This window comes from Thalassophryne amazonica, chromosome 22 (genome assembly GCF_902500255.1).
Source record: "Thalassophryne amazonica chromosome 22, fThaAma1.1, whole genome shotgun sequence".
Classification (NCBI taxonomy): Eukaryota; Metazoa; Chordata; class Actinopteri; order Batrachoidiformes; family Batrachoididae; genus Thalassophryne; species Thalassophryne amazonica.
The window spans coordinates 10,204,244-10,229,203 of NC_047124.1; the positions used below are offsets into that span (position 1 = coordinate 10,204,244).

Sequence of the window (24,960 nt, forward strand, 5' to 3'; positions counted from 1 at the left end):
ATAAACGTAAATCAAAAATTAATCCACTGTGCATTTTTTTTTAAATATTTAACTCTGTACTTGTATCAGTTTTTCCGTCTAGTGAAAAATTGGTCGGTACTCTTAATGTGCAGTTACGACGTTATATTTACGGAAGAGAAAGAAGGCAGCAATACTGCCTAGTGACAGCTACAGCTGACGTCAATTCTACAGTGCAGGACAGTGCAACTAAAAGTACTCTGATAGAACTTTACATTTTAACAATTTAAATCAAAATGTAAGTCCTCAAAATAGGCATAAAGTTGTATAATTTAATATTTTGTGTCAGTTGGCCAGTAGGGTTATTTTTCTGACTTAAAAAAAAAACCCCAAAACATCAAGATCAATTATTTCCAAAAGCAATAGGGCTATGTCATATATCTATGTAAGTGCATTAGGGTGCAAGTCACCTTATGGACGTGCATTTTTCACATGCATTAAGTCATGCATGCAGTAATTCTGGCAGTGCTTTTTAATGACAAGTCCATATGTGTCCCTACGTCACAATGATTTAGCTTCATAATTTGTGAATCGTGTGCGGTAGAAAAATGCATTTTTATAGTACATTAAATCTCTCCTGAATTAAATTGAGACATACCTATTTTGGGATTCATTTTTTATTATTATATTTGCAAAACAGAAGCAAACAAATTCCCACTTTTTTCATGTAAACCTCTATAAAAGCACATTATTGCCTGTATTTGTTTTACACTTGGGTTTATTGGAAATTTCAGACACATAGTCCTTTTGAGTTTTAGCACCTTTTAGGAACCCTTCTGGGTTGTACGATAAAAGAAAACAACAGCAACTCTGTAACAACTACAGCAGCTCAAAATGTGCCAAACACAACAACTAAGTCAATAAAAACAAGTACTCCACTAACAAAAAACCCAATGCAACATGTAACGGAAACGCAAATCAAAGTACATCAACAAATCACAGACAACTTTTTTGTTCCATTCAGGATTTCTATCTTCAATATTAAAATATTGAATAATATGAATTTAAAGTGGAAAAATAATGTTTAGTTCTCCAGACATCATCACGTTAGATGAACAGTCACATGAGCTACTTTCAAGGTTAACAAACGGTTCACTCATTTTTGCATAAACACAGAAAAACGTCAACTGTTTTGAAGCTGAAAAAGTTTCACGAGAATTGAAAAGTTATAGATAAGATGCACATGAATCAAGGCAGCGCTCACACCACTTTCATTGCAAATACTGTGGTCAAGATCACATTTAGAATACACTCATCGTTACTGCATTCACTTTTGTAGATCGGCAGAGGTACTCCGTGGTAACTCAGCTCCAGCTAGGTCCATAGTTTTATATTATTAAATTTTTTTTCATATATTTTAAACTCTCTATTACACAACTTTAGACTTTAAACCTAATAATAAACATATACTCAAAGTACAGACTTTCAGCATCTTTAAATCTAAATTGAGTATTAAGTGCAGTATTTACAGCTACTTTTGCACAGTGCATTTTAAAAGTTTGCCAGATCCCCATTTTGTTATATTGTAGTCTTAATAAAAAAAAGTCCCTGTCAGTGAGCATCACTAACACAGAATAACCAAAGGTACAAGTACATAGTTGGGCTATTTCCTGAAGAACCTTTGACAACAATCATTGCTTGTACTTTCTGAATGCACCGTATTCGTTGCCCCATTTCTCAGCAACCAAATGTAAGTGGACAAACTGACACTTTCTTAAATTGCTGTTTGTGTTATTTGGTTGCAAATCTGTTAGAACCTCAGAGTAAACATCAGATTTTCAACCTTAGTGATGCTCTGAGCACAAAGTTATGTGAAGGTATTTTTTGGTACATCAATCACTTCAAGTATTTTTGCTTATGACACATTTCAGTTTGAAGTGGACGGGACAGAAACCTGAGCGGCGCCCTGACCACAGTTGGCTTCCGGTGGGCCGAACAACAGCTTTCTGATAATGTCCGTGTAGAAGGGCCCGTAGACGATCTTGTTGTAGTTGATCAAGGAGATGAATTTTGCTCCAACTGATGCCAGTTCAGGTTTGATGGCAGTCAGGCCAGGAGGGATCTCTTCCAGTCTGGCTTGGGTCTTGGGGTCGCTGAGGAGAGCCATGAAGTACTGCTGCACACGATCCTCTGTAGAGAAACGTCAAAGAAGAAAGGGAAGAGACTGTGAAATAACGGAGCACAAAACTAATCGACTCATCACACAGACTCTTCTGCTCACATCATCTTACCAACGACAGTACGGATGGGATTATCCTTCTGGGTGATGCTGCGGATCTGGCCTGTGAGGGTAGCCTGCAGCTCTGGGGTCAGCGCGGGATAGTTTCTCTCCGTCAGAGACTTGTTGAGCTCGGAGCAGATCTGGGCACTGGTGTTCTCTAGCGCCTCCTCCAGGTTAAAGTCCCTACAGCAGGAGGATGAGCTAGATGAGCTGCTCAACGTTTAAGGCATCAAATCACTAATATATATTTTTTATAATGATTTATTAACAGGAATTTAATCAATGCTCCTGATTTGCTTTACTTTTTGTTTCTATTTTAGTTACAGTGTGTAGGATTTAGTGCCATCTAGTGGTGAGGTTGCAGACTTCAACATTTTAAAAAGTGAACTGACGGCTTGTGCATCCCATCCAGCAGCACGCTGGTTGTTCTCTTCAGACGGTCAGACAGGGAGGACAGGCCCTGGATTGGTCCACCAACAGTGCTGTAGACAATCAGCAGCACGGCGTTCACCGTCTGGCAATGCTGGAGTTGCCAATGAATCTCTTGCAGGCGCAACTCATCGTTCATCAAGGTCTGAAGAGGAAGCAACCCCAGAAGACAGATCTCAGTTTGCACAGAAGGACACTCTTTGAGCACATTCACTTGTATTTTCTTATTAGTAAGGTGATGCAGAATGCATAAAGTGAATGATAACAGTGTCAGTCTCACTGGCTCTTTCTGCCAAATTGAGAATCTGACTCAGATTTTAACCGTGAGCACAACTTTGATGATGGAACACTGTGTGCAAATTTGGTCAAAATGGGAGAGTAGATGTAGGTGGAGGAACCTTTTTTGTGAAATTCGAAAAGTGTCAACAGAATCCAAGCTTTGACTTTGAGTGGGAATTATTTTTAAACCATTTGGGGGCTGTGGAGGGGAGCAGAGATCGATCACTAATGATTAAATGCAGAGTGGTGCATACAGAGCAAAAAGAGAAAGAAACAGTGCATCATGGGAACCCCCCAGCAGTCTACGTCTATAGCAGCATAACTAAGGGATGGTTCAGGATCACCTGATCCAGCCCTAACTATAAGCTTTAGCAAAAAGGAAAGTTTTAAGCCTAATCTTAAAAGTAGAGAGGGTGTCTGTCTCCCTGATCTGAATTGGGAGCTGGTTCCACAGGAAAGGAGCCTGAAAGCTGAAGGCTCTGCCTCCCATTCTACTCTTACAAACCCTAGGAACTACAAGTAAGCCTGCAGTCTGAGAGCGAAGCGCTCTATTGGGTGATATGGTACTATGAGGTCCCTAAGATAAGATGGGACCTGATTATTCAAAAGCTTATAAGTAAGAAGAAGAATTTTAAATTCTATTCTAGAATTAACAGGAAGCCAATGAAGAGAGGCCAATATGGGTGAGATATGCTCTCTCCTTCTAGTCCCCGTTAGTACTCTAGCTGCAGCATTTTGAATTAACTGAAGGCTTTTTAGGGAACTTTTAGGACAACCTGATAATAATGAATTACAATAGTCCAGCCTAGAGGAAATAAATGCATGAATTAGTTTTTCAGCATCACTCTGAGACAAGACCTTTCTAATTTTAGAGATATTGCGTAAATGCAAAAAAGCAGTCCTACATATTTGTTTAATATGCGCTTTGAATGACATATCCTGATCAAAAATGACTCCAAGATTTCTCACAGTATTACTAGAGGTCAGGGTAATGCCATCCAGAGTAAGGATCTGGTTAGACACCATGTTTCTAAGATTTGTGGGGCCAAGTACAATAACTTCAGTTTTATCTGAGTTTAAAAGCAGGAAATTAGAGGTCATCCATGTCTTTATGTCTGTAAGACAATCCTGCAGTTTAGCTAATTGGTGTGTGTCTTCTGGCTTCATGGATAGATAAAGCTGGGTATCATCTGCGTAACAATGAAAATGTAAGCAATAGCATCTAATAATACTGCCTAAGGGAAGCATGTATAAAGTGAATAAAATTGGTCCTAGCACAGAACCTTGTGGAACTCCATAATTAACTTCAGTCTGTGAAGACGATTCCCCATTTACATGAACAAATTGTAATCTATTAGACAAATATGATTCAAACCACCGCAGCGCAGTGCCTTTAATACCTATGGCATGCTCTAATCTCTGTAATAAAATTTTATGGTCAACAGTATCAAAAGCAGCACTGAGGTCTAACAGAACAAGCACAGAGATGAGTCCACTGTCCGAGGCCATAAGAAGATCATTTGCAACCTTCACTAATGCTGTTTCTGTACTATGATGAATTCTAAAACCTGACTGAAACTCTTCAAATAGACCATTCCTCTGCAGATGATCAGTTAGCTGTTTTACAACTACCCTTTCAAGAATTTTTGAGAGAAAAGGAAGGTTGGAGATTGGCCTATAATTAGCTAAGATAGCTGGGTCAAGTGATGGCTTTTTAAGTAATGGTTTAATTACTGCCACCTTAAAAGCCTGTGGTACATAGCCAACTAACAAAGATAGATTGATCATATTTAAGATCAAAGTATTAAATAATGGTAGGGCTTCCTTGAGCAGCCTGGTAGGAATGGGGTCTAAACATGTTGATGGTTTGGATGAAGTAACTAATGAAAATAACTCAGACAGGACAATCGGAGAGAAAGAGTCTAACCAAATACCGGCATCACTGAATGCAGCCAAAGATAACGATACGTCTTTGGGATGGTTATGAGTAATTTTTTCTCTAATAGTTAAAATTTTGTTAGCAAAGAAAGTCATGAAGTCATTACTAGTTAAAGTTAATGGAATACTCAGCTCAATAGAGCTCTGACTCTGTCAGCCTGGCTACAGTGCTGAAAAGAAACCTGGGGTTGTTCTTATTTTCTTCAATTAGTGATGAGTAGAAAGATGTCCTAGCTTTACGGAGGGCTTTTTTATAGAGCAACAGACTCTTTTTCCAGGCTAAGTGAAGATCTTCTAAATTAGTGAGACGCCATTTCCTCTCCAACTTACGGGTTATCTGCTTTAAGCTACGAGTTTGTGAGTTATACCACGGAGTCAGGCACTTCTGCCTGACTCTGTGGTATAAGCAGATCACAGACATGACTTTAGTTTTGTGTCATGTCTGTGATCTGCTTTTTTTCTACAAAATTAAACAACTGAATGAACATCCTCCGAGGCCGGTGATTCCATAATTTTTGCCAGGGGTTGTAGGCAGGCAGCGGGAGGCCTACCTGTACTGTCCCGTCTTCTTGACCAAAGGCTACAGCAGGAGGCTTTCTGCACATACAGGTACAACGGATCCTGGACTTCTTCTCCTCAGACTGGAGCAGCACCGATCCTGTTCTACCATCACGAACCTGTCACACAGTGCGAGTAAGGTTTGAGACCACCTGTGTGCACTGAAAGCTCTCACAATTACACATTTGAATACAGACACATTCCAGTTTTGCCATCGTTTATTCAGCAAACCTGCCTCTCATTTATTCAATCAATCAATCCCTTGCACTAGTTCCCATTTCACCTGCAACCTGTTGCAGTTGTCTGCAGCCGACACGATGATTTCTTCATTGTTAAAGAGAACGTCAGAGTCTTTTCAGGCAGACGGCTGAGGAGATGTGCACCTTCTTCGTCTCCCATAACTGCAGAAAAACAGTTCAAATTACAGTACAGAGACCCGTTACTCTTGTTTTAACCTTCAAGTGACAAAGCACTGGTTTTACAAGCTTCGTTTTCATCGTATAACTGATGCTCCTTATTCAGCTGATGAACAGTGGTTGTAGATACGCAATAAATGGAGCAGAATTCAAATTTAATGTCTTACCCTGACTGTGTGGTCATCAGAGCAGGAAAGCAGCTGTGAGCCATCAGGAGAAAACTGGACACGATGGACCCAACTCAGGTGACCACTGCACTCAGTCTTCTTCTTATTGGCCTCTAGATCCCAGAGCTGAAAGACACACATGCACAGGCTCTAAGCCTATGGTTTTCAAAAAGAAAATGCACAATTGCTACACTGTTGCTTCATGAGAGTTTTGTACAAACGATACATCAGTGGAATAACTTTTCTGTTTATTATTATTCTTGCATTGGACACCTTTTGGTGACTTATGCATGCAGTCACAGAACACAGGTGAATGCATGAATATGTGCTCTGGAAGGGATAGAAAGCTGACAAGACACCGGTGAATATCAAGTTCAGGCAGAATTCAGCCACAGTTTGTATATAAGCAAAAGGAGAGAAAGAAGTAACAAAGACCATCATGAATAAAATGATCTATTTTCAATGCATCAAGGTATATAGTGTGTGTGTGTGTGTGTGTGTTGTACCTCGACAGTGTAGTTTGAGAAAGCGATAGCCAGCAAACTGCTGGTAGGACAAGCGTGACAGTATTGCACTATGCTAATACGATTGCTCTTGAGCTCTAATAACATGTCCGATGTCTCCACGTCAAACACCTAAGAGCAAAACGACATGGAATTTTTTGAAACATTGTACAATAGCATTTTTATTAAAAAAAAAAAAAAAAAAAAAGATTATTTTTTAGTCTCTTTCAATGAAAACTAACAACAAAGGCAGAAATGAAACCATGTTGTATTTTTATCTCCAAGGAGCTGAGGAGTCTACTGTTATTCAGGATACTAAGAAATGATATCACACATCTTAAAACCCGAACATGCAGTAGTAGGACCACAGTAAATGCTCACAAAGACAGTGTTCCTGGCAGCACACATGATTCTTTTGCCGTCGGTGGACCAGGTAGTGCATTTAACAAGGACGTCCTCGTCGCTGTCTGGAAACATGTTTTTCACTTGAATCGTCTTCCACTCGTTGGCAGAGGACACCTGAAATAGCTGGACATGTACAGACACAAACAAAGATGATGAGGGACATCAGGGAAAACAAACTTATGAAAGCAGCCCTAACTTAATGTGAAGAGTGTGGAGGGGGGGTGGGGGGAGCTGCTTGAAGAAAGTGCTGGTTTTGGATGCAAAACAACATCTAGTTGATCTCCGCTGCAGGGAATGAGAGATGATTACCGAGGCTGAAACTGCTACAAAAAAAAAAAAAAAGATTCAAATTAATCAATGTCAGGAAGCCAGTTCACCATTAGAGTGAAAAGTGGCCACAAATAAACAGAAGTTCCCCAAACAAAAATCACTCTTCCTGGGGAGGGGAAGCTTTTACCATCAGTTCATCAATTTCAAGCAAAAATTAAACAGTAATTGCAAAGCTTTAAAGTTGTCAACTGGTACATTTTGTAGCTTTTGTAGAGAGCTGTAAATTTTTTCAAACAAATCAGGAGGAGAAATAAAAGGTGACTGCTGTGCATTCTAAAACACTTGGTTTTTGGGAATTTATGTCTTTTTTTGTTTGGAACTGTCCCGGAATCTTGAGTAACAAACACATTTTCGGGTTCACAACAGTAAATAAGTACATGCTGCCTTACGTGATTCACCTCCACCCACTGCTAATTAACTGACAGGTGCACTCAGCCAATGAGGAGGTGGGAAACACCAGAGTTAAATGATCAGGTGGAGTAGCGCAGGTAGACATAAAACATGCAGGGCAGTAGCCTACCAGGAACTGCTTTGGGCCGCTGCGAGTTAGCCAGAAAATTAATTTATGTAGAATTTTTTTTTGGTCCAAAAATTTAATTTAATGCCAGTCACCTTAATAGTACCGTCGCTGGAGGAAGTGGATACATAGACATCGTCAGGGGAGAAACAGCAGTGGTTGACCGGCTCAAAGTGACCAAACATTGTGTTCTGGGAGGTCGGCTTGTTCAGGTTCCACAGCTACAAATACAACAAAAAACAAACAACACAGGAGAATGAAGACTAAGCGTGTACAATCATTAGCGGTTGATTTTCGTCACATATTAAACAGCAGTAAAGAACAAAAAGATGAAGATAAAGCCATTAATAAATACAAATGAGTCAAAACACAAACAAACCTTGGCATTCATCAGCTTGTCATTTGAGCAGGTTGCCAACAGGAGGCGCCGCATTGTGTTTGTAAACTGACAGTGGTTGATCTGTTCTTCATGTTCCTCCTGAAAGATCCTGAGCAGCATCGCTCGCTCAACATTCCACACCTGAAGGTGAAACAAATGGACATTTAGCCAGTGAAAGGACTAAGTGAACACCTCTAAAAGGTCAGCTCAATGGAGTAAGAGTTGGGCTGGCCAATATGCAAGCCAGGGGTTCGATTCCCAGTCAGGCTACCTGTTCGGTTTCTCTGTGGCGCATTGACACTAGCACTGACAGCTGTCGACATGATAAAAAATCCAAATATACCACATTTCCAATAATGCATTTCCCCTTTGTGCATCTCAGCAAATCACACTGCAGTTTGACCATCACGTGTTGCAGCTTATAGCAGGTGTCGACTTACAGAAAGGCTCATCACCAGTCTTCAAATCTACAGCTGCAGATTGACCTATTTAAGCCTTTATCAATTGTAGCATCATGCCAATACAATTATGCATTCCTATTTTTTTTTTATCCTGATGACTCAAGTTGCCATGATGACCACAAGTCTGAAAAGGAAGCCAAAAATTTCAAATGTGGTATGGAAGATGTTTTAATCATTTTCTTATTACCTCCGCCAAGGAGGTTATGTTTTCGGTCGCATTTGTTTGTTTGTCTGTCTGTCAGCAGGATAACTCAAAAGGTTTTGAACGGATTTTGATTAAATTTTGTGGAGTGGTTGGAAATGACAAGAGCAACAAGTGATTAAATTTTAGTGGTGATCCGGATCCAGGAATTTTTTTAAAGGATTCTTCATCATTGCGGGATGGGGGAATTTTGACATTCTAGTTTCTAACTCCACAAAAACAAGGCAGAAAGGCTTGAAAAAATTAGGGTGTAACATAGTCAAATGTTCTATCAAACAACAAAGTTTGGTGATGATTGGATCCGGATTCCGGATCTGGTGATCCAGAATATGCAAAAATATAGGGAAAATAGAAAATGTGTCAGTGTGAGGTGACAAATGAAGCTAGAGATGAACAACTAACACCAAATTGTAGCTGAATCTGTACTGATTCAGTAAGGTGTCATCAGATTTGATGTAGCTTCAAATGTTATAGAGCTAGATCCAGAAGAAAACTGCCATTACCGAAAAATCGTTTTTATACAATAACGTTTGAACTAATAAAGACATAAAAGTGATTCCAAGTTCTAGTGGTATGTTTTCATGGTCAAGGGTGTCAAATATAAAGGAAAGAAAAGTGTATGTATCATAGTTTTGGTTGTAACACTGAATTGTTGAATAGATCACTGTGCCAAGGAGGGAATCTCTTTAGGGTCAGTGACCCTATGGCCTTGTTTAGAGAAGTGTTTCATAAATGTTAAAAAAAATTCATATATTTGCAGTTTAGTTGAATAATAAATTGAATTTTGTCTCATTTGTTTTTGTCTATAAGCACATGCAATATCAATATCAGTGCAGATGACAGTAGCTTCTGGGAAAGGTGCAAGTTGCAATAAACTGTGATGCCAAGCGCTAAGGATACATGCTATCCAGTCACAGCAGATGAAACTTTTTTTTTACTACTGAGCAAACATCATTGTTAGACTTTTTTTTAGCTTCAATGATTCCACGGGGTGTAGATGGTATGGCGTCAGTGACCCCATGGCCTTGGCGGAGGTTTGCACTCTCTGAGTGCTTCTAGTTTCATTCTGATTTTCACTGCAAGTTTTTGTGCTCAACATGTGGCAAGTATGAGTATTATTATTATTATTACTACTACGCAAGTATTATTGATACATGGGCAGAGTTTGCACTTTAATTCTTTGAAAATTAAAGATTTGGTTGAAGACTAGAATGATTTACTAGCTGTCTGGGGTGAGGGTGATGATATGATGTGATGTCTGGATGAGGGTCCCTTTTGCCTGCAGCCCCAGAGTTGCTTGAAACACCCCGATAAAATTTGAGGAAAGTGGTTAGTGCACTTTGTTTCAGTGCGGAAGTTCCCAGTTCAAACCCCACCCCTGCCACATTTCTCCATGTAATGTGGAGTTGAGTCAAGAAGGGCATCCGGTGTAAAACTTGTGCCAATTCAACATGCAGATCCACCTTTGGATTTGCTGTGACAACCCCGCGTGCAAACAAGGGAGCAGCCGACGGGACTTACTTTATTTTAGCCAACAATAGCCACATTAACAAATTTGCAACCAATGCTGCACAGTTATGGTTTACCTTGACTTTCCTGTCACTGGAGCAGGTTGCCAGGAGACGATCATCGGGGGAGAAGGCGCAGCAGAGAACCTCATCCTCGTGAGCCTGGATCTCAGTCAGCTTTTCACCTGAAGTGCTTTTAAACACCTGAGCACACAAATATGAAAACAGAACACATTATACAACGTTTTTATTTAAAAATTCTCTACTAGTTGTTGGCCACCTTTTTTTTGGGGGGGGGGGGGGGGGACACTTTGCCCCAACATGTCTATGATTTTTTTTTGTTTATCGTATTTTCTTCCCCTGGCTTCACTGCAAGAATCAACAGCAAGGGGGTGGGAGAGGACAAAAAAAACAAAAAAACAAAAACCTCCTGGAACACAAGGCTCATACATTCAAGCTTCAGGCATGCAACATCAATAATGCATTTTTCATCATTTTATTCAATAGACTTGGCTGTAAAAGTGCAGTCCTCTTCCAAATTTCTCACATTTTGGTCTCCATAGAAACAATTTGGTCTTATAAGTTTCACACATACATTTAAAGGAGCACGTCTGCTTCGTTACCTTCAGCATCTTGCTGGCTCCACAGGATGCGATCCTTGCTCCGTCGTGGGAGAAGCAGGCAGAGTAGACGGAACCCTGATGGGGCTGAATCACCAGGCGGGACAGACTCTCTGCGCCGCTCTTATTCCTGGACAGATTATTAAAAACAGCCCTGTCTATAACACACAGTGTTTCATTAACACTTTCGTATCAGTGTTAGGGGAGCAAGAGTTTATGAATGGCTAAAACATGAAGACCAATTATCAAATTTTCACTTAAAAAACGTTTCAGTTGTAATGAAGCTCGGAGGAGGTTTCACACAGTAAATACAACTGACAAAGTTGAATTTTACCGAGTGGCATGAAGTTTTATAGATGTACACATTTTATCCATGAATAAGACTTCACCTGACTGAACAGGTATTATCTCAGCATAGGTGGCTGTAGGGTGGGGCTTAAAGGGACTGACTACACCCCCCCAACTGCACACAAGATTATATTATAAAAAGCAAAATCTGGTTTCCTCACCCTCACTCTCTAAGTGATTTGGTCCTCTACACACATCCAGATACCGTTTTATGCAGTCTGCACTGCAATTGTCTGAACAAGTCCTTTGCATGCACTTAACGCAACATATCTCCCTCCCCGAATATTCAGTTTGCTTTGGTACGCTGGCATGACATAAAATGGATAATTTATACAATTCCTGTTCAGAACCAGAAACGGTGAAACTTAGAATTAGGAGGGGACAGTCCAATATTCAGAAAAAACTGAAGAAGAATACCCATTCCTGCAGGAGAGCAGCCTCCGATTATATAATTTGCCGTTAGATGTGTTTTTACCAGAGGCCCAAAATATGGCTATCGGGTATTCCAAAGACTTTGTGTCCATCTGTGCTCAGCATAACTCCAGTCCAATTACTGCCAGGGTCTTCAAATTCACAGGGACCATATCTTAGGACACGGACCTTGGGACAAGTTCAGAGATGGCCAACCTTGACCTATTTTAAGAGGTCAAAAGGTCACATTCTGTTTCCTATTTTTATGCTCATACAGCCCAGGGGTGCTTTAGCATTGCGTTATAGCTTTTCTATTATTCTCCCTCCGTATCTGCCCATTTTGACATTTTTGTCCTGTAATTTTTTGTAACACTTGCTATTGTTAAATTTATAAATTAACATGCAATGCATGTACTAGATGTAAATTTTACATTTGCATCAGCCTCTGCTTCATGCCAACCAGACCTTACTGCTACAGTATGCACTTTGTTCCATCATTTCTATGCATATTTCTAGAGATATTGATTGCATAAAACAATAAGTTCCTACTTAGCCCCACCAAGAAAGACCCACTGGAGCCACCACTGTATTTCACCTACCTAAAAGCCACATTCATCATCAACAACTTTGCACACCAATTGTAGTACTGCAAATCTACACACAGCAGAACACTAATAAGGTGTTAGCTTGCTTACACCAGGTCAAAGTAGAGTTTTCCCTGCACTGGCCCGCTGCCGCGCCTGCAGCAGAGCCTGTGTGTGGACCTCGGAGGTGTGCGGCTCAGACAGAGCAGCTGCACCACGTCAGGGAATGGACGCAGCTCCAGCTGGTGGCCGTTCAGAGACAAAAACTCCTGGAACTGACTGCGTACTTCACTGTTCTGGGTGGGGGGCAGAGAAACAAACACCAAACCTTCAGATTATTGTAGAAGGTATCAGTCATCATCTGTGAAATGCCATTCTTTTTCTGATGTAATCTTGTTTCTGTGCAAACATTGTGTAATCTGGTTATTTGTTGAGTTCACAGGTGTGAGAGTTATACATCATCTGTGCTCCAGTTAAATCAAGCAATTCCCCATTTCCTGATCATTAACCATGTCCCATTTAACAAATCTGAAACAGGACAACAAAAACAGAGACGGTCTTTCTAAACAAGATGTCGACGACGTAAAGCCTGAGAACGTCAAGAGCGCTTTGTGATTTGGGGCAAAATAAATAACATTAAATGGAAGCACAGAAAGCAGGCACGGTTATTGGCCTAAAAAAAACCCCCCAAAAAACAAAAACAAAACAAAAAGCAGGTTTTTGACACATTTGACACGTTACTATTACAGCAGCACATATCAGAAATACCAAAAGGCATTTGTGCCATCACCCATTTATTTATTTTATTAAATGATACATGGTAAAAACCATCTGGCTGTTGCTCACCTCTTTGTCGAGAATGGGTCCGTACTCCACATAGTCATTGATGAGGTGAGCTGGACCCATGAGCTGGACTTTGATGCTGACCCAATCCAAAGAGAACAACAGAGCGTAGAGCTCCTACTCAGGGAGCGTGTGAGGAAAAAGGACAGAATTTACTAGAAAATGCACCATGTTGTTACATCTATGTTGCGACCAGTACATAATGATGTGCACGTCTGTACAGTGTGATACATGGGAGAGGTTAGCTCTGGCCATGTGGTAGGTCAAAGATCTGATCCAGTAGAGACATTCTTCATCTCCTGATGTGGGAGGACCCTCTTTGTAGTACCTTTGGTACTGATGCACCATTTTAGCATGAAGTTTCTGAGACACACACACCAAAAACAATGCTTATTCTGACTTTTTGGGTCATTTTTTGTTTTAAATGGAAAGTTTTATCACTTAATTAGAGGCCCAGGGATTTACTCAGACTGAAAAACAACATGTAAAGCAGACTGACGAAGTCTGCAAACAGTGAAGAAAAGTAAAAACAAGTTAAACCCATTAGCAAACAAACACGCCAAAAATCGCCCTTGGCTTCCCCGCCAGTGTGGACAAGATCTGTTTGTTTTGACGATATAATCCCAATATCAAAAATATGCAAAGCAACAGTTTAAGATGGTCGTTGAGAAGATGGCATCTACACTTACCTCCAGCTGACTACGGTTCTGTTCAACCAAGAAGTCCAGCTGGAGATCATGGAGGTAGTAGAGGTATTGTCTGTGGTGATACTCAACAAACAGCAGAGACTTGTTGACAAACTCGTTAAGAATGTCCTCCACCTCCTCCAGCTCCAGATCCCACAGAATGGACAGCACCTAAAAGACAGTTTATACCTGGTCACGGGACAGAATGGCTGGTTTTTATGATAAAGAACTTCATACCATATTGCCAACTCCTTGTAAACGGTTTGATTATCTGATTATCTTATTAACGGTTTAACTCTGCAAATAAACTGATAGATTGTGAGGAGTCGTTCATCAACCTGAGCAGGTACTTTGACATCCTTCTCCAACACTGTGAGGTCCCTGTAGAAATCTCGATATTCAGCAGGTAAGACTTCAATGCTTGCAGCCATGGCCTGGTCCAGGGCATCGTAGTCGTAGGAAGAAGACTTCCTTATACGCTTGAACTGCTTTTCTGCAACTGCCGCAGGTAATACTGCCAGCGGTCCGGGTTTCTCTTTCAGTAGAGCACCAATCAGGGACACAACCAGAGGGGAGCCTGATAGGGGGGAGTACACACGAGCAACAACAGTATATGATCACACCAAATAATGGTATCTGTACAGAACCCTGCGTTCAAACAGGAGATGTGTGATCAAGTCTACAAAATGATGCCACCTGTGTGGGTTAGACTTTGGACTGGATGTGTGTGTGTCACGTACAGACCTTTACATTCTCTCACGATACTACGAGCCTCCTCAGGCAGCCCTTGTGGTTTGGTGTCAGTATACAAGCCAGGATCTCCAGGGATTTGTTTTCATCCAGACCACTTTCCACTTCCACTTCATGTTTAACGCCTAGGAAAAGAAGAAAAATCACACAAACAATACAGTCCACACATTGTTCAGTTTACTTAAACCTATAAACCCCAAATCACCAATATAATTACAAAACATATTCACAATTAAATCTCTTAAATGAATGGGTTAAAATACTGCTTCAATCGCCAACACTTTTATACATACCGCTAACGGAATCAGTCAGGCTTCTGTTTCTGGTAGTCAGAAGTATCCGGCAATGAATATCAAATGCTTTCAACACTGTATTGTCCCAGATGTCATCGAGGATGAGCAAAGACCTGAAGGCCAGAACACAAAAATACCCATTAAAGGGGACCTCCAGGATTTTACAACCTAGGCTCCATTTTGAGACATTTTAGGAGTGATCTTTCACTCAGGACCAAAACTGAATGAATTGGTACATTATTGATTGAGAATGCAAACACAGTCACGGGCTAACTGGCTAATAAATGTAATGGCGTGGGGCAATCAGAAACGATCAGGGTAAACCAGTTCTTGTCACCACTGTACAGGCAAAAATGTAATTTGCTATGTCCAGTACCACAAGTCATGCCTTTTTCATGGCTGAACCCAAATGAACCGAAGATGTTTCAAGGATTCAAAGGATTCAAAAGAATTATATTGTCATATGCACAAAGGAACATGTTTCCCTGCACAATGAAATGTGTTTACTGCATTTAACCCATCCTAATTGCCAGTTAGGAGCAGAAGTCGCCTTTAGGCGCCCGGGGACCAGCTCTAGATGTATATCCTGCCTTAGGTCAACAGCAGGGCTGAGCAAACCATGACCGGCCTCATGACGACAGACAAACACACAACACACATAAGCCGGCCCGGTACATGAACACATATAAAAAGCACACACAAGGTAAAACTCAGGAAAGAAAAACCTTCATTGCTGCTGCATTCAATCATGCAGCAGCAATGCAGGAAAAAAAACCCATCAGCACAATGAACAATGATCACACACAACAGGACGAGAGACGACGACCGAGATTTGTAAGAGTCCAGTTATCAGACAGAACACCCGGAAGCCGCCTTTAGGCGCCATCAACGGCCTTGTTCGTCCATTCTGGAGGGAGGAGGGGCCCAGCCCTGAACAGTCTACTGTCACAGTCAACGTCAGAGCTGGAGAAGCTGAGGGCGGGGGAGACCAGGGGAGTGAGGCATGAGCGTTGTTCTTCTCCAGGAGGTTTTTAATCACAGCGGCCTTGAAGTGCAGCTGTGTTTTGGGAAGCCGAATGAAAATCCAGATTAGCAGACGCCTGAAATATTCCACAGTCTGAGACAGAGTGGCTTTCAATACATCTGAATTAGGAGAGGAGATGTGGTCATTACTGATGATCAATGCGGTTTTCCAGCGCAGCCATTCTTCCGGAGATGGTATCCAAAGCGTGGTTAACGCCCGCCAACTGAGCTGACACTACCCTTCCAATCGAATCAATCATGTGGGGCAGCCTGGACGGGCCAATTATTGCCGCGTCCACTTTCTTAATTTTCCGGTAAACCAGCGCTATGCCCGCTCCACACAGCAGGAACCCGGTCACCACCATGCCAAATATACACATCTTTGACGTCCTCCACAGACAGCGTGTAAAGGCACATGACCTGCCATTTCCAACTGTCCATCATGTAACCCATCACATGTGTCCCGGCAGGACAGGTCGGGTCCTCTGCTCCCGAGTGTCTTGTAGAAAAAAAAGTGTCAATTGCGTTCAGAGACCACTTTAGCATTTTTGCTGTTTCCAGAAGAGCAAAGCTGGCAGCCTCACAGACAACACGCCACAGAAGCAGGAAAGATAAGGAGGGAGGGAGGAAGACAAAAATGCGACCATCTCGGCCGAGAGCAAGGAGGCAAAAAAAAAAAACAAAAAAAAAAAAACACACATGCTCAGGTAAGAGTACAAGAATACAAGTGCCAATAACTTCTGAAACCAACAAGACTTGATTGTGGTTGGTTTGAACCATATAAAGCAAAACAAAATAACTTTTTGTTTAGCAGTTGTTCCTGTGTTTTATGTTGTAAAATGTAGTTTGTAACCGGGCAGGTGATTATACATACATCCCCTCAGCCATGCATGCATCCTATATCATATAACTGTACTGGACCATTTCTCAATAAAGTTGATAAACTGGACTCATTGTCACTGTGCCTTTACTCTGGAAATCCAGATCTTAGATGTTAGAGGACAGCGATATACCATAATCTGAAACCTATAAAAGCAGTTCATGTTTAGCTACTCTTGCTGACTTTGGGTATTTGCGTAGCATGAGGAAGCGCAGGCGCTCTTTGGCTTCTTCAAGAGAGCTGGGAGGTCGAGAGAGGGACTGCGGATCCAGCTTCTGCTCCAGACGGAAACACAGTGACTGGATTTTCACCAGGAGGTCTGGTTTATCCAGCTGGCCGATGGACAACCAGTTGATGCCTCCAGGAAAACACTCTGCACATGAAAATAAAAGCACAGAAATTAGTGTTTCAACTGTAAATGCATCAGCGTCACCACTCCGGTAATATACGGCGTATTTAAGAAACAATTTCATGAGTGAGCACACATTCATAGTTAAACACACCTTAAGGGATTTGACTGTTTTTAGAATAAGACGGTGCTAACCGTCATCACACTGTGTCAGATTTATTCACCTTCTATGAGCGCGTGGTCTCTGACAGCTTCAGCAGCAATGACCGACTTTCCCGACCCAGCCATACCGAAGACAGTGACCCAGCCGGGCTCATTCTGGAGCCGGTATAGTTTCTCCCTAATCCGGTTTACCAGCTCTGGTCTGCTGACGAATACCACGGGCCTCTGGGGCACGCCGCCTTCACTCAGAACAGTCTGGACTGTTAGACAGAAGGAGGTTACAATTCTGGAATCCACAGATGATGAGTGCATCTTTGTTTTGCTTTTAGGTTGAACAATTAGAGCTGATACTTTCCTCTTGACCAACCAGGATTGGTTAGAAGTGTCCAGACTGTAAAAATACTTTGTGAGTGTTAGATGTGGTGCATTGTCACATCAAATGAAGAACTGATAAAAGGTATTTTGAAAGTCTACAGCAGGGGTGGCCAAGTTCTGTCCTCGAGAGCCACATTCCTCACACTCTTAGTTGTCTCCCTGCTCCAACACACCTGAATCCAATGAAAGGCTCATTAAAAGTCTGCTAACGAGTCTTTCATTGGATTCAGGTGTGTTGGAGCAGGGAGACAACTAAGAGTGTCAGGAATGTGGCTCTTGAGGACCGAACTTGGCCACCCCTGGTCTACAGTATTACTGTTGGAATTTAGCTTTTGTTGCTTTATGTCCATGATATCAAATCAAATCAATTTTATTTATATAGCGTCAAATCACAACAAACAGTTGCCCCAAGGCGCTTTATATTGTAAGGCAAAGCCATACAATAATTACGGAAAAACCCCAACGGTCAAAACGACCCCCTGTGAGCAAGCACTTAGCAACAGTGGGAAGGAAAAACTCCCTCTTAACAGGAAGAAACCTCCAGCAGAACCAGGCTCAGGGAGGGGCAGTCTTCTGCTGGGACTGGTTGGGGCTGAGGGAGAGAACCAGGAAAAAGACATGCTGTGGAGGGGAGCAGAGATCAATCACTAATGATTAAATGCAGAGTGGTGCATACAGAGCAAAAAGAGAAAGAAACACTCAGTGCATCATGGGAATCCCCCAGCAGTCTAAGTCTATAGCAGCATAACTAAGGGATGGTTCAGGGTCACCTGATCCAGCCCTAACTATAAGCTTTAGCAAAAAGGAAAGTTTTAAGCCTAATCTTAAAAGTAGAGAGGGTGTCTGTCTCCCTGATCTGAATTGGGAGCTGGTTCCACAGGAGAGGAGCCTGAAAGCTGAAGGCTCTGCCTCCCATTCGACTCTTACAAACCTTAGGAACTACAAGTAAGCCTGCAGTCTGAGAGCGAAGCGCTCTATTGGGGTGATATGGTACTATGAGGTCCCTAAGATAAGATGGGACCTGATTATTCAAAACCTTATAAGTAAGAAGAAGAATTTTAAATTCTATTCTAGAATTAACAGGAAGCCAATGAAGAGAGGCCAATATGGGTGAGATATGCTCTCTCCTTCTAGTCCCTGTCAGTACTCTAGCTGCAGCATTTTGAATTAACTGAAGGCTTTTCAGGGAACTTTTAGGACAACCTGATAATAATGAATTACAATAGTCCAGCCTAGAGGAAATAAATGCATGAATTAGTTTTTCAGCATCACTCTGAGACAAGACCTTTCTAATTTTAGAGATATTGCGCAAATGCAAAAAAGCAGTCCTACATATTTGTTTAATATGCGCATTGAATGACATATCCTGATCAAAAATGACTCCAAGAGTTCTCACAGTATTACTAGAGGTCAGGGTAATGCCATCCAGGGTAAGGATCTTGTTAGACACCATGTTTCTAAGATTTGTGGGGCCAAGTACAATAACTGCAGTTTAGCTAATTGGTGTGTGTCCTCTGGCTTCATGGATAGATAAAGCTGGGTATCATCTGCGTAACAATGAAAATTTAAGCAATGCCGTCTAATAATACTTCCTAAGGGAAACATGCATAAAGTGAATAAAATTGGTCCTAGCACAGAACCTTGTGGAACTCCATAATTAACCTTAGTCTGAGAAGAAGATTCCCCATTTACATGAACAAATTGTAATCTATTAGATAAATATGATTCAAACCACCACATCGCAGTGCCTTTAATACCTATGGCATGCTCTAATCTCTGTAATAAAATTTTATGGTCAACAGTATCAAAAGCAGCACTGAGGTCTAACAGAACAAGCACAGAGATGAGTCCACTGTCTGAGGCCATAAGAAGATCATTTGTAACCTTCACTAATGCTGTTTCTGTACTATGATGAATTCTAAAACCTGACTGAAACTCTTCAAATAGACCATTCCTCTGCAGATGATCAGTTAGCTGTTTTACAACTACCCTTTCAAGAATTTTTGAGAGAAAAGGAAGGTTGGAGATTGGCCTAAGATAGCTGGGTCAAGTGATGGCTTTTTAAGTAATGGTTTAATTACTGCCACCTTAAATGCCTGTGGTACATAGCCAACTAATAAAGATAGATTGATCATATTTAAGATCGAAGCATTAATTAATGGTAGGGCTTCCTTGAGCAGCCTGGTAGGAATGGGGTCTAATAGACATGTTGATGGTTTGGAGGAAGTAACTAATGAAAATAACTCAGAACAATCGGAGACAAAGAGTCTAACCAAATACCGGCATCACTGAAAGCAGTCAAAGATAACGATACGTCTTTGGGATGGTTATGAGCAATTTTTTCTCTAATAGTTAAAATTTTATTAGCAAAGAAAGTCATGAAGTCATTACTAGTTAAAGATAAAGGAATACCCGGCTCAATAGAGCTCTGACTCTTTGTCAGCCTGGCTACAGTGCTGAAAAGAAACCTGGGGTTGTTCTTATTTTCTTCAATTAGTGATGAGTAGTAAGATGTCCTAGCTTTACGGAGGGCTTTTTTATAGAGCAACAGACTCTTTTTCCAGGCTAAGTGAAGATCTTCTAAATTAGTGAGATGCCATTTCCTCTCCAACTTACGGGTTATCTGCTTTAAGCAGCGAGTTTGTGAGTTATACCATGGAGTCAGGCACTTCTGATTTAAAGCTCTCTTTTTCAGAGGAGCTACAGCATCCAAAGTTGTCTTCAATGAGGATGTAAAACTATTGACGAGATATTCTATCTCACTTACAGAGTTTAGGTAGCTACTCTGCACTGTGTTGGTATATGGCATTATAGAACATAAAGAAGGAATCATATCCTTAAACCTAGTTACAGCGCTTTCTGAAAGACTTCTAATGTAATGAAACTTATTCCCCACGGTACAGATATCATTCTGTAATTGATTTGATGGGACTGTTTAAAGTTCTACTGCTGTGTGACCAAAGCAAACTTCTATAAAGGAACAAGCAAGTGCATCCTAAGATACCCTTTTTGAAACAACCATTGTTTACACCATGCTGACACAACTGCTGTCTAAACCGCATTTCACCACCAACCAAAAGACCAACACCTGCCGATCCTTACCATAAGATGTGAAGCCATCAGCAGAGTTCTTGCTGGCATGAAGTGATATGCAAGGTAAGTTGTCCTGGAGAAGACGGGCCAAATCATGGTGCATCTCCTTGATCAGTGCATTGTAGAAAGAAATGTAGGCACGGTTATCCTTCCTCAGCAGCAGCTCCAACAGGGCGACCGCCTGTTCCCTCCTTGTTTCCTGAACATAAACCAGTGAGAAGATGTGGAGGTCACAATGCATATTTAATGTTGCTGTTTTAAACGGTCTTCAAGACTAATTGGAAAAATCGATCACATGACCTCCCAACACAGACATCCTGTGCACTTCAAGATTCATCTCAACACTCAGTACGCCAACTGGGCTAGGTACCTCCTATACCTCAGAGTGCTGAACCTCACACCCTACTGCCATGTGTCTTAGGTCAGTCTAGAACTTTGTTGTATTTTGGTGCTATACAGATAAACTGAACTGAAACGGATTTGAATCCAAAGCTTATATCAATCAGCCAATTATTTGTCATTATGATATAAATGAGATCATGAGGACATCATGTTAATCTGAAAATAGACTTCTGTGTGTGCACAGGAAATGCATCACCCCATTTGTGCATTTCATTCAACTTGTGGAACAATTTTTTTTTTTTAAAGTTCCACACAAAAACAAGGAAATGTATGGACTAATGACTTTTGCTGGAATATGAATCTTCCACTTGCACAATCAGATAAATAACCTATCACCCTCCCAACACCCGCCAATTATGCCAACGTAAATTAGCTTAATTTTTCTCACAAATCATCGACACATCTAGGGGTTGGTGCTCACTCCACAGGTTTAGAACAGCTAGTCCAGACTGACATATCATAAATGGAGACCATTAACTTCCTAATTATTGAACCATTTATCTTTTAGTTTCCTTTTACCTCAAAGAGAGACTCACCTTGGTCAGGACCCCGTCCTCCTCATCCACAGTCAGCACATCATCACTAACCATGTGGTCCATCAAGCAGGAGGGCTTGATGTCCTGCTCCAATTTGCTGCGAAACTGCAAGATGCTGCTCCGTGCACCTTCCTCCAGTGCCATGTTTGCATGACACAACGACTGCGCAGCAGCCTGTCGGATTCCATTTCCAAGGAAAGGTAATGAGAAAGCAGAAACTACAGAAAACCAATCATCCCTAAATGTTGAATGACTCCCATCATAGAAAAGAAAGGGTTTCCTCGTGTTTATGTTATATTCTATATTTTTTAAAGATAAAAATGTTGTGTGATTTTTTAAAATTATAACCAGAGAAATTAGAATACAAGAAAAAACATCACGTAGGTTCGAGTCTCCTATGTGCCTTCTGGCAAACTGAAATTTCACATCTTTTTAAGGAACTCCTTCTCTGTTCCACTCCTATGTGAACCTGTAGAAGTGGTGGTGCAGCAAACAAAAGTTGCACTGTGCACAAGTTTTTTTTTTCCAATCACAGCTACAGAACCATGTAACTCCTTCAAAGTTGTCATGGGTGACTTGGTGGCTTCCCTCACTACGTTTTTGAAAACAGCCTCATCCAGATTTACCCTAGAATACCACACTGTTTGTATTTCTTAACGACCAATGTAAATAAAGTCCAAAGTTTATTCACTGACTTGGAAGCCATCCATCCCCTGACTGTGTCAAGAAAACTGGGTTTAAAAGTGATTATTTTTATTCACAATAATACTTATAGACAGTATGACCAATTACTTATGGAAATCGAAGGCCGACTGTGTAGACAAATGACTGTAATTCTTAAAGGTTTGCAGTATTTTAGTAGCTAAAGGCCAAGACTTGGCGATGGAAAGCAACACTCCACGGCAGGCAATCAAGTCACACTATTGAGGTTTCAAATCCCGCAAAATCTTGCAAGCACTTAAAGAGGTGGCTGCCACGGCGAGATGTTTATTGTATTTTATATATATAATTATTATTAGTAAAATAGTTTCACGGCTACGCAATCAGTTCCTTTAGTAAAACCCTTAAATTAATGCTGGAAGTTTACATTACAACCATATTTCAATTGTCTGACTTCAACTTTGTTGCGGTAGCATGTATACACAATATTACAAAAATCGTGTCACTGTACAAATATGTACTTTTACACCTGACTGTCCTCCTTTTGGAGGGTGTTCTTGAGCTGGCCAACTACTGTTAAACATAAAATAAAATAAAATAAAACTCCAGGTTAATAGTGCTGCTAACCTCACCAGTGCCGAAAGTGAATATATACTACATACCTAATATCAGGAAATATTTAGTTTGTAAAATTTACGGCGACCTTTGAACTTATCAACAGTATTTCAGCACTTGCGTCGACAATTCACTCTGACGTGCTAAAAATGAAACAAAGTAACCACGGGTACTTACAAATGTCTTTTCCTTGACCCCGACTTTCTTTGTTGAGATGTATATTACTGTATAATATAGTGACTTTTTTAAATTTAAAAAAGTAAATTAGTAAAGTGCTAATTTTAGTTTTTACGCTACACGCCCAATTTTGAAAGTAATAAGTCGCTTCCTCGTTTCAACAAAACAAAACAAAAAAAAACATTTCGCTGTGTGCTCGGAACCAATCGTGGCACTCGATTTGAGCCACGTGATTGGTTACGTCAGTCATTTGTAACTGGGCAAATCGATGTTGCCTTCGCGTACTACTTGATAGCTCGTAAATGTTAAAACCAGCACAGTTGACTCGGGTCAGAAAATAAACGTAAATCAAAAATTAATCCACTGTGCATTTTTTTTTTAATATTTAACTCTGTACTTGTATCAGTTTTTCCGTCTAGTGAAAAATTGGTCGGTACTCTTAATGTGCAGTTACGACGTTATATTTACGGAAGAGAAAGAAGGCAGCAATACTGCCTAGTGACAGCTACAGCTGACGTCAATTCTACAGTGCAGGACAGTGCAACTAAAAGTACTCTGATAGAACTTTACATTTTAACAATTTAAATCAAAATGTAAGTCCTCAAAATAGGCATAAAGTTGTATAATTTAATATTTTGTGTCAGTTGGCCAGTAGGGTTATTTTTCTGACTTAAAAAAAAACCCCAAAACATCAAGATCAATTATTTCCAAAAGCAATAGGGCTATGTCATATATCTATGTAAGTGCATTAGGGTGCAAGTCACCTTATGGACGTGCATTTTTCACATGCATTAAGTCATGCATGCAGTAATTCTGGCAGTGCTTTTTAATGACAAGTCCATATGTGTCCCTACGTCACAATGATTTAGCTTCATAATTTGTGAATCGTGTGCGGTAGAAAAATGCATTTTTATAGTACATTAAATCTCTCCTGAATTAAATTGAGACATACCTATTTTGGGATTTATTTTTTATTATTATATTTGCAAAACAGAAGCAAACAAATTCCCACTTTTTTCATGTAAACCTCTATAAAAGCACATTATTGCCTGTATTTGTTTTACACTTGGGTTTATTGGAAATTTCAGACACATAGTCCTTTTGAGTTTTAGCACCTTTTAGGAACCCTTCTGGGTTGTACGATAAAAGAAAACAACAGCAACTCTGTAACAACTACAGCAGCTCAAAATGTGCCAAACACAACAACTAAGTCAATAAAAACAAGTACTCCACTAACAAAAAACCCAATGCAACATGTAACGGAAACGCAAATCAAAGTACATCAACAAATCACACACAACTTTTTTGTTCCATTCAGGATTTCTATCTTCAATATTAAAATATTGAATAATATGAATTTAAAGTGGAAAAATAATGTTTAGTTCAGACATCATCACGTTAGATGAAGTCACATGAGCTACTTTCAAGGTTAACAAACGGTTCACTCATTTTTGCATAAACACAGAAAAACGTCAACTGTTTTGAAGCTGAAAAAGTTTCACGAGAATTGAAAAGTTATAGATAATAAGATGCACATGAATCAAGGCAGCGCTCACACCACTTTCATTGCAAATACTGTGGTCAAGATCACATTTAGAATCCACTCATCGTTACTGCATTCACTTTTGTAGATCGGCAGAGGTACTCCGTGGTAACTCAGCTCCAGCTAGGTCCATAGTTTTATATTATTAAAGTTTTTTTTTATATATTTTAAACTCTCTATTACACAACTTTAGACTTTAAACCTAATAATAAACATATACTCAAAGTACAGACTTTCAGCATCTTTAAATCTAAATTGAGTATTAAGTGCAGTATTTAC

At 40.5% G+C, this 24,960-nt stretch overlaps 2 protein-coding genes across 2 annotated transcripts; both read right to left on the reverse strand.

Annotated features, from left to right (window-relative positions):
- Window positions 1-718: 718 nt before the first annotated feature.
- LOC117504116 (T-complex protein 11-like protein 2) lies at window positions 719-2,839 on the reverse strand. The gene is made up of 3 exons (XM_034163497.1): window positions 2,632-2,839; window positions 2,250-2,422; window positions 719-2,148 (listed from the first exon to the last, which is right to left on the reverse strand). The coding sequence occupies exons 1-3, from the start codon at window positions 2,805-2,807 to the stop codon at window positions 1,886-1,888; spliced, it is 612 nt and encodes a 203-aa protein (XP_034019388.1). The 5' UTR covers window positions 2,808-2,839; the 3' UTR covers window positions 719-1,885.
- A 105-nt stretch (window positions 2,840-2,944) lies between these two features.
- LOC117504454 (apoptotic protease-activating factor 1-like) lies at window positions 2,945-23,298 on the reverse strand. The gene is given in 26 exon segments (XM_034163926.1): window positions 2,945-3,017; window positions 5,405-5,562; window positions 5,727-5,796; window positions 5,798-5,844; window positions 6,027-6,152; window positions 6,533-6,661; window positions 6,911-7,057; window positions 7,877-8,002; window positions 8,161-8,301; window positions 10,410-10,535; window positions 10,955-11,081; window positions 12,406-12,431; window positions 12,433-12,503; window positions 12,506-12,590; window positions 13,141-13,254; window positions 13,369-13,500; window positions 13,827-13,994; window positions 14,162-14,400; window positions 14,568-14,633; window positions 14,636-14,698; window positions 14,867-14,979; window positions 16,953-17,142; window positions 17,343-17,540; window positions 20,758-20,947; window positions 21,687-21,860; window positions 23,139-23,298. Coding segments are annotated over 25 exon segments (3,069 nt in total). The 5' UTR covers window positions 21,831-21,860; window positions 23,139-23,298.
- Window positions 23,299-24,960: the final 1,662 nt, after the last annotated feature.